We start from the raw sequence: 13,060 nt of genomic DNA, 5'->3' as shown, positions 1-13,060 counted from the left end.
CAGCCCACAAACACATAGCGGCCATCAGGGGAGATTTTCAGACGCAAATGAACGTTGAAAGTTCCCTGCGAAGACTGCTCATCAATGTGACCCAAGAGGTAACCGTGACGATCGCTCGGAACGCTGCTATCCATTTCGTAGAGTCGCACCGAGCCGTCCGTAAAGCCAACCACAACAATTTCACCATCCGGAGTTACATCCACTGATGTCGCCACACCTTCGGTCGAAAAGCAGATTGATTTCTGAGCCACAACGACACGGGAGGAGAATAACTTGCGCACAGGCTTAGGCGGCTGTGACGGTGTGTTTGGAGTTCGTGTCGGCGCAGGAGGTGGAGCTCCGGCAGGATTACTCGACGATGTAGACGCTGGGGCGGCATTATCTCCACTTGCACCATTGCTCGAAGAAGTGGGTGGTGCAGCTGAACCCGAAGATGCATCTGCTGCGCACGTAGCTGTAGCATCTTGCACCGAAGTAGATGACACAGTATTACTGGGAGCTGCAGCTGTAGTTTGTTGTCCCGCAGACTCCTCTGGATGCGTCAGATCCATCAGTGTTGGCCCGCTTCGAGGAATAACCAGCGCTGGGCCTGCACGTGCCGAGCCAGGACTGCTCGTCGCTCTTGCAGGTTTAGCAGGAGACGGCTTGTTGAACTTGGCCTGGAAAGACTGGAAAGGTGATTTGGCCGAGGCGCGCACCACCTTGTTGGTCTTAGCAGGAGGAGCAAGCTCCACTTGATCCAACGCCGACGACAGCAGCGGCGGGTGTCCGTTGATCCTCGTAGAACTAGCCTCTCCCGGTGCCGTACTAGTAGTCGTGGCATCATCGAACGTCAACGGCCTCTTGGGCGACGCCGAGGCTCTGTGCCTCAGCGGGCTGGTCAGGAACTCGCTGCGTCTCAAGGGACTGGCCATGTTGGCACTGCGTCTAGGCCTCGCGGGGCTAGCCGCCGCCGCACTCCTTGGCGGCCGCACGGGACTGGCCAGATGCAGTGGGTTGACACCCCTAGCGCGCGCGGGGCTCAGCAGCTGCGGCGTGGGGCTCTTCATGTGCGGCGGGTAGGTGGGGCGCCTCGCGGGGCTCGTAAAGCCCGGCGCTGCCGCGTTCGAGCGTCTAGTGGGCGACAAAATGCCGGCGGCCAGCGCTGTTCGGGTAGCTGCGTCGCTGGGTGGCGGCGGCTCCGACTTCTTGCGCTTGGGCGCGCGCTCTACGTCGTCCGCTGCGGCCCCCGACGCTGCAGCCTCGCCCTCCTGCTGTTGCTGTTGCTGCTGCTGCTGGCGCTTCTTCTTGAGCGCCTCCACGATCTGCTGCGCGCGGTTCTTGGTGCCGATGCGCGAGCCCGCCACGTTCTTCATGATCATCTTCTCCATGTTGAGGCGGTTGCGGCGCACGTCCTGGCTGCTGCGCGGCTTCTTGGCCTGCAGCAGGCCGGGCACGGAGCGCGGGGTGACCCCGGAGCCGCCCGCGCCGCCGTCCGCGCCGTCCTGCGACGCCATGCTCACGCCTAGCGCCTTCCTGTGCCAGCGAGTGCGGAAGTGACGATCACTCTCGTCTTGTCCCGCGCCGCGCGCTTTTTGAACCAAACCCTGGCGCGCCATTTTTAGATCTCATGTGGACCAATGGGAGGAGAGGATGCGTTTCAGCCAATGAGAAAGCAGTTGTGTAGCGGCACACGAAGGTATCCGATAAAGGAAAAAGATGCGGACGTTGCTGTTGCTGTTGCTGCTGACCCTGACGCTGGCGGCGTTCCTGCTGGGAGGCGCCAGCGCCAGCACGAATGAGCAAGCGGAGCAGACGCCAACGTCGTTCCTGGACTTCTCGGTGCCCGATCTGCGCGGCCACCAGGTGTCCATGAGGGAGTTCAGCGCCTTCCGCGTCATCCTCGTGGTCAACGTGGCCAGCGACTGCGGATACACGGACAAGAACTACCGCGAGCTGCAGGTGCGACGTCAACGCAATGCAATGGGCAGTTGCAATGTACTTTATAGTTGACACAATTGCTTAACGTTTTTGTTGTTGCAAATATTGCAGGAGTTGTACGAGAAATACCACGACGAGGGCTTCATGGTGCTGGGCTTCCCGTGCAACCAGTTCGGCGGCCAAGAGCCTGGAACTGCCGAGGGCATCCTCAAGTTCACGCAAGAGAAGTACCACGTGACGTTCCCTCTCTTCACTAAGGTGGACGTTAACGGTGATAACGCGCACCCGCTGTTCAAGTTCCTCAAGCAGCAGCTGGACGGCTTTATCACCAACGACATCAAGTGGAACTTCACCAAGTTCTTGGTGGTGAACCACGAGCCATTCAAGCGCTACGGTACTACGACGTCTCCGTTGGAGATGGAGAACGACATTGTACAGGCGCTTCAGAGCAGCCAGCACGTCGACGAGTTCGACGATGGAGGCGCTACGGACGGCGACTACGGTGACGCCCACGACGAGTTGTGATAACTGCCTGGAAAGTTCGGGAGGTATCAGGCTTTTGGGTGATGGATCATAGTAGTGACAAACGTAGATGTACCCCCCTAAGCTCTTCTTGTGTGCATCTCAAAAAAGTCTTCCAGCCAAATTGCTTCAGCTGTTCCACGTACAACCGTCGAAGAAAATCTGTCGGAATACTCGCCAGCTACTGCGAGAAGATACGACGTATTATAGATCCTTTGCACATAACTTCCACCGATTTGCCCGAGAGAATGGTGTTGGCACGACAAGGTTGATTCCTTCGTCCGGAAGTAATCAAAATGTATTTGAAATGAGTTAACATGTATACAGCACCCACGAAGGACATGATGGAGTCCAGAAGAATTATAGACTGGAGCAACTCCAGTGATGTCCAAAACTCGTACATGCACTACGAGTGTAATGTACTGAAATGTCGGCGAAGAAACGCGGATTCTCGCCCGATTTCAGCGACAGCGGTGTGACTGCATGGGGAATCTCCCCCGACACGCCTGACGCGTTCGGCTTAGCGATCGTTGATGCAGCGGGGAGCTCGTCTGGCGGTGGCCCACGGTTTTTGTCGCTATCAGGAAGTGCTGATGCAGGAGGAGCTTCAAGTGACGGGCAGAGTGACGACCTGGATGCCGACGGCGCTGACATGCTTTTGCCATTTGCGATCGGGGAGAGATCGTCAATTGGATCAAGCGGGACTACAGCTGCCGACTCAGTCTCAACGGGTGCTGGCAGCGCGCTAAACCGTTCGTCGGGCGCGTCGTTGGATACGGCGTCGGTGGGGAGCTTCCTGCACCAGATCAAGAACGCGCCACGTTTAAGTAAGTCAGCGTCTGCCCTCACTCCATCGGCACCAGACGGAGAATCGGATAAAGCATCGGATGATAAGCCACCAGCCCCAGCACCGACCTCGGTATTCGACGATGAACTCGCAGGGTTTCGCAGCTTGCGGGACGAGGTGTGAATCATAATGGATCTACGCCTCACTATACCGTTCCCCCCCAGAACACGCTCGTGTGAGCTCAGGAAAGCTCTTGAAACGTATAGTAGCCATGCCATCCAGTAGGTATTGGATAATGCACCCCGAAAACGCCCCAAATCCTAAAGTTTTTCCCAAATGATTTAAGACCATGGGAACGTTTTAGTACATATTTAGGACAGAATAACCTTCAGTATGAAAGAGCAGCACAGGGCGGACACTCGCGCGTTGGCTCTCGTCTGCGGACTTAGCGACGGGTCTGCGGGGGACCCTCCCCTCTCTCGCTTCGCTCGGGGGGCGCCGCTGCGCGGCCTGCCCCACCCCCTTGTCCCTTACGCTAAGTTCCTCGTCTCGGCCAGGCGCGGTGTCTAGAAAAAATATATCGGGTTACAGCGCTCGCGTTCGCTCGCTCGCACAGACACGCCCCCGCCTAATCGGCGGGTGTTGGCGATTAGTGAATGCATCGAGTGAGGCTCGCGCTCGCGTCCACTCGCCCTCGCCCATAGACTATAGACCATAATCAATCAACTCCGTTTTGGTACATATTTGGGATAGTTTTACGAGAAAGCAGTCATATACTTGGCCCCAAATATGTACCTAAATGTTACAGAGACAATTCATTATTTGGGACATTTGGGGCGATTTGGCCACATATTTGGGATGCATTATCAGCTTCCATCCAGTACAATGAACCGATCGTTGAACTAGAGTTGCTGCGAATCTGAAGATAATACTCAACGTATTCGCATCCAGGTGACGCACTGCTGGCTGCTTTCCTTCTGGGTCACTCGCCGCCCCGCCCCCTCTCATAGTGCTCAGCATGGCAACCTTAGCCTCTGTCGGAAATTTCTCCTTGGCGATAGGCAGACACTCCCCGTCGTGAGCTTCCAGCACATCTCTCTCTGCTCCAGCGAACTCCTCGCCATCCAGCCGAGACGCTCTCAGCTCAGTCAGCCCCCGGGCTATTCGCGTTGCTGGGTTGCTCAGATATGGCCCCAGGTTGGGTACATTTTCACTGTTGATGATATTCATCTTCTTGATGGGCCACTTGCACAACGCATCGCTGTTAGTTGATTGCACGACCACGTCGAAGCATACAAGCTGGAGAACTTCCAGCTTCGGGCAAACGACTGCCAGCGCACACAAATCGATATCGGCAACGTGTTCGGTATCGTACTCTTCATCAGGGTCCCACTCGTCCGATTGGATTGATTGCGTGCGCAGCTCGCCACCAATAAGCCCGAGTAGATCCAGCAGCAAAGTATCGAGCTCGATTCTGCTCATGTGCATTCTCAGTGAGCGAAGACGACATTGATTTTGACTTTGATGCGTCAACTCCAATGCATCACGCTCAAAGCAAGCTGCCCCATCTCCAACATTAGTCAGGCAAACTCCGTATCCAGGGACGACCGCTTCTACACATTTCGATGTAATAACTGGGCAACGACGTGCTCGGCAGGTAAGCGCTTCTCCGGTAATGAGGTTCGAGCCTTCGACAGGTGGCGTCCGTACTGACCACAATGTTGCACCTTTAGGGATTGACACGAACCCGTACTCCGGAGAAACCTGAGGGGAAGTTGTGCGTGGATACCTATGTTTCAGCGCCTCTCGCATAGCAGCTACGTCAGCCTTAGTCAAGCTAGCACTGAGCATCGATAGCTCGTGCAACCCGACTACCGACGAACCACAGCACAGCATGTAAACCAGCCAGACCCACCGAAAGAGGTTAGTAGTGTAGACGTCGAGGCTGTTGAGCGGTTTGCCCAGCGATTGTAGAGCAGATCGCCGCAAATACCCCGTCGGTCACCGACGAGGACGATAAATCACACGTTGTGTACTTCGCGAAAGTCATCGAGGATCGAAATTCGTCAGCCAATTGGCACACCAAGCGTCCACGGAGTAGAGCATTCAGCGTTAAGCCACCGTTCTCCACGACAGCAGCCGAGTCCAGTTCTCTTTCTTCGTAATCATCTGCGATGAACAGTGTCAATGTGCTCATCGGATTTCGAGCCAACGCTGCAAGCATCCCCGTGAAACCCCTTGATTCAGCAAAATTAAGACCTCGTGTCATAATATATTGGCACAGTGTAGACGGAGAACTCGTCGGATCACCACCAGGAGTCGATTTGTTGCCTTCAAGACGGGGTCGCTTCGAGGCAGGAACCACCGTAGTCTCAACTTGCCTGACCAACTCCTCAACAACTGGGGGGACACCCAGATTCAATAGCGATGTTAACTTCGAGTCTTCGGATTCACCAAGCACTTGCCACCCCTGAATTTGTGAAGCTGGGAATCGGCACGTCCAGTGAAGTTCCGAGCCACGAAAATCCTCAGTCGCTCCCAACCTTTCCAGCTTTTGCATCGCCGATCGAAACTGCGACGACAGCACTGACAACGAGGTATCCACGAAGCCAAACAGAGCTTCCCATGTTGGTGGCTTGCTTGCTTGAGACAAAACTCCGACGGGCCACAGATCCCAGACAAGATGATGTTTTGCTGAAAGCTGCGGCAGATCCTCACTCAGGAGTTCTCTGAATTTCGTGCCGTCCACCTTGAAGAGAAGAGTGAAAAGCTCGATGGCCTCCTGAAGAAGTTGCGGTTCAGTTGGCGCTCCGGAATCTCCACTAGGATGGGATATCTTGCAGCGTCGTCTTCATCAACGTCTAGTGGGCACGGGGTTATGAGCATCATGTTGAGAGTGTGGCCCCTGCGCTTGGGCTCGTGGGAGCGCAGAGAGCCGAGCGCCATGGGTCCAGGAAATCCCACGCACCAGCCATCGCACGAAGTTCAAAACTGGCGTTCCACGAAGAGCTTGTAGCTCTGATTGGACAGAAGTCCTAAAGGAAACTTAATGCAAAATTTCAAAACTATTTGAAAAGCGCTATTGATATGAGAAAAAATATTGAACTAATTGAAATAATTACAATACCATCTAGGCGTCGAGTTCGTAAATTACCTTCGGCTCCACCGTTGAGCAAACTACGACGCTGATCAAGCTGCATCTGATCATCAGATGCAGCTTTCGGCCAGAACGGCAATTTCTCCGTAATGATCTACAGACACACTCGATTGAGGGCTTTGAGCTCCCACTCCACGTCCTCGTCAAATGGTTGAATCCGTTTGAGGGTTGTTTTGTCAGTTGAACGGCGGGGTCCCGTGAGCACCCTACGTTTCTAAGGACAAATTACTCTATATCCGTGTAGTAGCCGTGCCATCCTGTACATCGAACCGATCGTTGAACTGGAGTTGCTGCGAATCTGAAGATGATACTCAACGTATTTTCATCCAGATGAGGCACTGCTGGCTGCCTCACTTCAGACTCACTTGCCGCTGTCATAGTGCTCAACATGGCAATCTTCGCCTTGTCGAGAGCTTTTCCTTGGTGATAGGCAGACACTCCCCGTCGTGAGCTTCTAGCACATTTCTCTCCGCTTCAGCAAATTCTCCGGGATCCAGCCGAGAAACTCTCAGCTCCGTCAACCCCCGCGCCATTCGAGTTGCTGGGTTGTTCAGATACTGCGACAGGTTGGGCAATTTGGCGCTGAAGACAATATTTATCTTCTTGATGGGCCAATTGCACAACGCATCGTTGTTAGTTGATTGCACGACCACGTCGAAGTATACGAGCTGGAGAACTTTCAGCCTCGGGCAAACGGCCGCCAGCGCACACAAATCGATATCGGCAACGTGTTCGGTATCGTACTCTTCATCAGGGTCCCACTCGTCCAATTGGATTGATAGCGTGCGCAGCTCGCCGCCAATAAACCCGAGTAGATCCAGCAGCAAAGTATCGAGCTCGATTCTGCTCATGTGCATTCTCAGTGAGCGAAGACGACATTGATTTTGACTTTGATGCGTCAACTCCAATGCATCACGCTCAAAGCAAGCTGCCCCATCTCCAACATTAGTCAGGCAAACTCCGTATCCAGGGACGACCGCTTCTACACATTTCGATGTAATAACTGGGCAACGACGTGCTCGGCAGGTCAGCGCTTCTCCGGTAATGAGGTTCGAGCCTTCGACAGGTGGCGTCCGTACTGACCACAATGTTGCACCTTTAGGGATTGACACGAACCCGTACTCCGGAGAAACTTGGGGGAAGCCGAGCTTGGATATCTATTTCTCAGAACCACTCGCATACCGGCTATATCTGCTCTAGTCAAGCGAGCACCGATCATGGAGAGGTCTTGTAGTTTGCCAGCCGACGATCCACAGCAAAGCATGTAAGCCAGCCACTCCCACCGAATGCGGTTTGCCGCGCAGACACGAACGCTATTGAGCAAATTGTCTGATGGCATTTCGGCGATTGTAGAGCAGATCGCCACAAATACCCCGTCGGTCACCGACGAGCAGTATATATCACACGTGTCATACTTCGCGAAAGTCAATGAAGATCGAACTTCGTCAGGCATTTGGCACACGACGCGTCCACGGAGCAGAGCGTTCAGCGCAAAGCCACCGTTCTCCACGACAGCGCATAAGTCCACATCTCTGCCACCGTAATCATCTGCGATGCACAGTGTAAATGTGCTCATCGGAGTCCGAGCCAAAGCTGCAATCACTTCAATGAAGTCCCTTGATTCAGCAAAGTCCACATCTTTTGCCACCACATATCGGCACAGCGTCGACGGAGAACTGATCATCTCACCAGCAGGCAGTGGTGACTTGTTGTCTTCAAGGCGCGGCCGCTTCGAGGCAGGAGCCACCGTTGACTCGTCTTGCTTGGCCACAAGCTGAAAAACTGGGGAAACACTCAAGCCCAGTAGCGATGTCAACATGGATGACCTCGAGTCCCCCGCATCGTCAAGCACCTGCCACCCCTGTACCCGTGCTGCTGAGAACCGGCATGCCCAGTGAAATTCCGAGCCACGAAAATCCACAACCTCAGTCGTTCCCAACATTTGCAGCTTGCGCATCGCTGGTCGAAACTCCGCCGAAAACACGGACGAACTATCCGGAGCGCCAAGCAAAGCTCTCCATGTTGGAGGCTTGCTTTCTTGGGACAAAACACCCAACGGGCCGAAGATTCCAAACTACTTGGTGTTTAGCTGACAGCAGCGGTAGATCTTCAGTCAGGAGCTCTCTGAACTTCGCGCACAATGGAATACTGATTTTTTCCGAGGCCTGGTTAAGAGCAATATTATTGATATATATTTTAAATATATATTACACATAATTTAATTATTTAGAGAAACATTCGAATAGGTACTGTACATTTTCTGTTGTTGATGTATTCACTCAGCTCTTTAAAGCTTTTAAAAAACACTAACAAAGACCACTCAAATACATGCCTTAATACGTAGACTCAGGATGTTGGCTCCCCGTTTGTGAATTGTGACTCACGGGCATTCCGTCTGACCGATAGTGAGAGAAACTAGGGCGACGATCACCACCGCAGCAACGCGAGACATCTCAGCTCAGCTTGCTGATTGCGTGCTTGCTCAACCCCCTCAATAGGCGGACAACCCCCTACACCTTGTAGTCAACTCCAAGCGTTCTTACTTCAACTGCACACTTCTCAAACATGAAGGCGCAACCTCGAACGACGTTCTTCTCGAAATCCGCCGTCCTGGCAGGACGGCGAAAGTCCGGCAGCACCTTCATAAGAACAACGAAATAAAGTTGAACCTTCTTGAGCTGCACATCTTTCAGATCATCGTGGACTGCGAGTTTGTGCAACAAGTTGACGGAGTATCGATGTTGGTAGCAGTGGCGATCTGCGCGTGTAACTTGGACGAATTTCACCAGACCATTTAGTCTATCGACAAACACAACCTGCTTCGTTCCACTGCAGCGGAGTGATCCAGACTGGCCGGTTAAGGGGCATATCAAGCGAAGCCTTGGTTGGATCGAAGAAAAGAACGTCTGCTCGCTGTAAGTCCTTTTGCGACTTGGTAAGACCCTCCATCACGCATTCGACCCCATGGGTCTTTACTGTAGACAAAAACCACGCTTCAAACAGCCATTCCTTCGTCGCCGAACTCCACCCGCGCGCCCTTGCTACTTTGCATAGCATCGGAGAGCCTCGACTGACAGCGATTTTCCTCACGACGTAGGCGCTCATCGCCATTTCACTACTTATCCCTGAACGATAGCATAAAACGTAAGTCCTGTAGCGAGAGCTGGGTTTGCCCGCCTGAAAGGTAAGCCAAAAACAAAAACAAATATTGCGTCTCCTTCCTACTTGCGAGCCGTCTCGTAGTTGGCTTCAAACCACGCTGTAGCTTCTCTCAGTCCTTGTTTAATCGTCGTAAACTGAAAATCCGGCAGCAGGCGACGTAGTTTGGCGTTGCTAGCCGTCTTCTTGAACTGTCCGTCCGCTTTGCTCTCATCGAAGACGATCTCCCCATTGAAGTCCATGGCATCTGCAATCTCGCGAGCAACGTCTCCGATCGACACCTCGTCCTCCTCGTCCACCGACAGGATCAGCGGCTCCACGCTGTCGTAGTGGCCCAGCACCCACACCATGAGCTTGGCCACGTCGTGGCTCGAGATGAACTGGCGCAGCGGCTTGCCACTGCCCCAGATGACCAGCGGCGTCGCGTCCCTCTTGGCCAGGTAGCACTTGTGGATAAGTCCGGGCACCACGTGGCCGACTTGGATGTTGAAGTTGTCGTGCGGCCCGTAGATGTTGGTGGGGATGACGGACGTGAAGCGGCAGCCGAACTGGTCGGCGTAGCAGCGGTTGAGCGTGTCGATGAGCCTCTTGGCCATGGCGTAGCCCTCGTTGGAGCTGTGCGGCCTGCCGTTATGCAGCATGCTCTCGTCCAGCGGGTACGTCGTCTCGGCCGGGAAGACGCACGTGGACAGACACGACACGAGCCTCTGGACGTGGAACTGCTGGCAGTTCTGCAGCACCGAGTCGTTGATGGCCATGTTGTCTCTGAAGAAGTCCACCTTCCTCGCCAGGTTGTGGAAGAGCCCGCCCACGAGCGCCGCCAGGTGCAGCACGTGCGTGGGGCGCACTCGCTCGAAGAGAGCGCGTGCCTGGCTGGCGTCGCGCAGATCCGCGTCCTTGGAGCCCACGAAGTGCCACTCGTCTGGGTCCGACGGGCCTCGCGTCGCCACGACGTCCTGCAACGCGTGGCCGACGAGACCCGTGCCGCCAGTGACCAGGACGACACGCCGAGGCTTGGCGGAGGAGGCGTCAAGGTGCTGGTCGCCCATGCTTGTCAAATATTGCGATCTTCCAAACGTGAAGTGGAAAAAGATCAGTTATGTGCTGTACACAACTGATGTCTTGAGCAATGCTGGATGGACACCCAGAGACGCTGTATCGAAGAAGTTAAATGTTATTTGCCGTCTTGGCATTGTATTAACCTATTTACTGCTTCTCCACGACCGAGTCGTCCCGGTTCAGGTACTGCAGCATCGAGTCTTCGTAGATCTTGACGTCCTTGAATCCCATGACCTGCTCCAGCGCGAACGCCGTGTGCGCTGCGCGGATTCCCCTCTGGCAGTACGTGATCACGGGTTTGTCCTTGTCCAGGTGGAAGTGGTCCACAAAGACCTTGTCCAGCTCCTCCTTGCTCTTGAACTTGCCGTTCTGGGTGAAGTCCACGCCCTCCATCCAGTTGAAGTTGAAGGCGCCGGGCACGTGCCCAGTCCGGGCGTTTCCATTGGCGTCCTCCCCCCAGTACTCGCCCAAGGACCTCGTGTCCACAAACTGGGCGGACGCATCGGCGATTCCGTTCTGCACGGCGTTAAAGCCCACCAATTTCTGGGTGTCCACCGGCTGCGTCCAGAGCGTCGAGGTGGACACCTCTCTGTCCTCCGGTGGACCCATCTCCACCTCGTTGTCCTCCGCCGCCCACTGCTTGACGCCTCCGTCCAGCACCTTGAGCTGCTCTACCGGGAAGCCGTAGTGGCGGAACACCCACCACATGCGCGTGGCCTTGAGGCTCATCTCGTCGTCGTAGAACACGAGCGTCGCGTGCGCCGGCACCTGCAGCGACTGCAGCACGCCGGCGAACAGCTGCGCGCTCACGACGCCCGTGGCCTGCGGCGTCGGGTCCTTGAGCAGCGACGCGGCCAGCGGCAGCGGCACCGCGTCCGGGAGGTGGCCGCGCGGGTAGGACGCCGGGTGGTTGCAGTCGAACAGCAGCAGCTCCGGATCGCCGGACTCCTGCGCGTTGCGCACCCACTTGGCGTCCACCAGGGCGGAGAGCGAACGCGCAGCGGAGGTAGAACGCAGAGAGAACGCGCTGCGGCGCAGGGGAGAACGCACCAGACGCAGCGACGAGATCATGGCCGTGGAAGGTGGAATAGTGCCCCGCGGATGATTGGCTTGGAATCGTGTGATGCACATAAATTAACATAAATTAACGCGCAGGCGGGCTACGCTTAGGCTGGGATAAATTTCAGGGGTTTTGGCACCAAATAGTATGCTCTGTCTGGTGGGGTACGGTAGTCCGTTCAAATTGTTTTCGTCTCACGACTACCAGCGACATTGGAGTACTTCGCTGACATCCGGGGACATATCACGACAATCAAAGAGGAATCCGACCGCAACAACGATCGCTGGAATTTTAACGATCCACCGCTTCTTTTGCCTAGCAAGTGATAAGAAGCGCTATGAATTCAGGCGGCTTCGTGAGCGATACCTTTATGAATATTCTGGCGCATTATATAAGTTCTTAGTAAATGCCGCACTTTAGCATGTCTTGTCATTTTCTGGTCCTAAATTTGTGGGCGTCGCAATGTTAGTATCCTACATACTAACGGCGATATACTACACTTGGTAGCGCGGTCACATTTCTAGTCGACGAGACGCGCGCCACAGACACCCCTACCAACTTGAAAACTAGTCGTTCGTAGCGGTCGTGGCGAGCATAGCGTTAGGCTTCCATTATTTGAGCGATTGAACCATCCGCCACTCGTTTTCGCAACTCTCCAAACTGCTACTTGTTAGATAGTTTCTCAAAGCAGGGGGTAAGAGGTTCTCTATTTGCGTTTAAACTATAGTCCTGTAATCGCTGTAGGGTGTTCCGAATCGAATAATGTAGTTCTCAAAGCAGTATTTGTATACAGCAACGGAAAAATCCTGCGCTATGAACCGTACTATGGGGAATAGTTTTTCCTCTCGAAGCGTCGAGTACTTTTTAATACAGAAGAATACTTAAAACATTCTGCTGTTTCTTCAAACCATGGCATTAATGTAATGATCTCAAACCAAATTCATGAACCAATGTTCAACACACTAGAATATCCCCCCATTCGTTGTTTTTCATCTTTAGCGCGTCGCGCTTCTGGCAATTCTTCCTTCATATCACTGAAACGTAATCCTGCACAAGTCGTCCTCTAAACAGTCAATATATAAGTCGTCTCGCCAACATGCATGAAAATTTACACTTTACAGTAAAAAAAAACTTGGCCGCACTTATCTTTCAATGCACTAGTTTCGCACGTGCAACAGTTCACATTTTGGCAAGGAGACAGGCCTGTCGAAACAAGGTTTGCAGCAACGTTTGCGCGTTCCTAGTCGTCAGGGGGCCTGCGTGGTGGTACTGCCGCAATCGTTGTAGCTCACGAGGCAGGAAGCGTCTAGGTAGGTAGGTAGGTAGGCACGGCATCACCAATCTGCGCGATCAGGCCGAATTCGAAATGCGTTCACGGGCGCAACACGATTGATAT

General features: G+C 54.1%; 5 protein-coding genes across 5 annotated transcripts; 2 read left to right on the top strand and 3 right to left on the bottom strand.

The window, feature by feature from the left end:
- Nucleotides 1-1,851: 1,851 nt before the first annotated feature.
- On the top strand, nt 1,852-2,445 carry PHYSODRAFT_316511 (hypothetical protein; the record flags this gene model as incomplete). The annotated part of the gene is made up of 2 exons (XM_009532284.1): nt 1,852-1,941; nt 2,032-2,445. The coding sequence occupies 2 exons, from the start codon at nt 1,852-1,854 to the stop codon at nt 2,443-2,445; spliced, it is 504 nt and encodes a 167-aa protein (XP_009530579.1).
- A 424-nt stretch (nt 2,446-2,869) lies between these two features.
- Nucleotides 2,870-3,412, top strand: PHYSODRAFT_334931 (hypothetical protein; the record flags this gene model as incomplete). Its single annotated transcript, XM_009532283.1, has 1 exon — nt 2,870-3,412. The coding sequence occupies one exon, from the start codon at nt 2,870-2,872 to the stop codon at nt 3,410-3,412; it is 543 nt and encodes a 180-aa protein (XP_009530578.1).
- Nucleotides 3,413-3,759: 347 nt separating this feature from the next.
- On the bottom strand, nt 3,760-8,343 carry PHYSODRAFT_334930 (hypothetical protein; the record flags this gene model as incomplete). Its single annotated transcript, XM_009532282.1, has 4 exons — nt 3,760-3,795; nt 4,190-4,703; nt 7,131-7,229; nt 7,802-8,343. 4 exons carry the CDS (start codon nt 8,341-8,343, stop codon nt 3,760-3,762), a joined length of 1,191 nt encoding a protein of 396 aa, XP_009530577.1.
- A 1,264-nt stretch (nt 8,344-9,607) lies between these two features.
- On the bottom strand, nt 9,608-10,594 carry PHYSODRAFT_511177 (hypothetical protein; the record flags this gene model as incomplete). Its single annotated transcript, XM_009532281.1, has 1 exon — nt 9,608-10,594. The coding sequence occupies one exon, from the start codon at nt 10,592-10,594 to the stop codon at nt 9,608-9,610; it is 987 nt and encodes a 328-aa protein (XP_009530576.1).
- A 370-nt stretch (nt 10,595-10,964) lies between these two features.
- PHYSODRAFT_442018 (hypothetical protein) lies at nt 10,965-11,636 on the bottom strand (the record flags this gene model as incomplete). The annotated part of the gene is made up of 1 exon (XM_009532280.1): nt 10,965-11,636. A coding segment is annotated over one exon (672 nt), but the record flags the coding sequence as incomplete, so codon positions are not given.
- Between the last annotated feature and the right edge of the window lie 1,424 nt (nt 11,637-13,060).

This window comes from Phytophthora sojae (assembly GCF_000149755.1).
Source record: "Phytophthora sojae unplaced genomic scaffold PHYSOscaffold_6, whole genome shotgun sequence".
Lineage (NCBI taxonomy): Eukaryota > Oomycota > Peronosporomycetes > Peronosporales > Peronosporaceae > Phytophthora > Phytophthora sojae.
The sequence above is the reverse complement of the archived record's forward strand: the minus strand, read 5'-3'. Positions and strand labels throughout refer to the sequence as shown.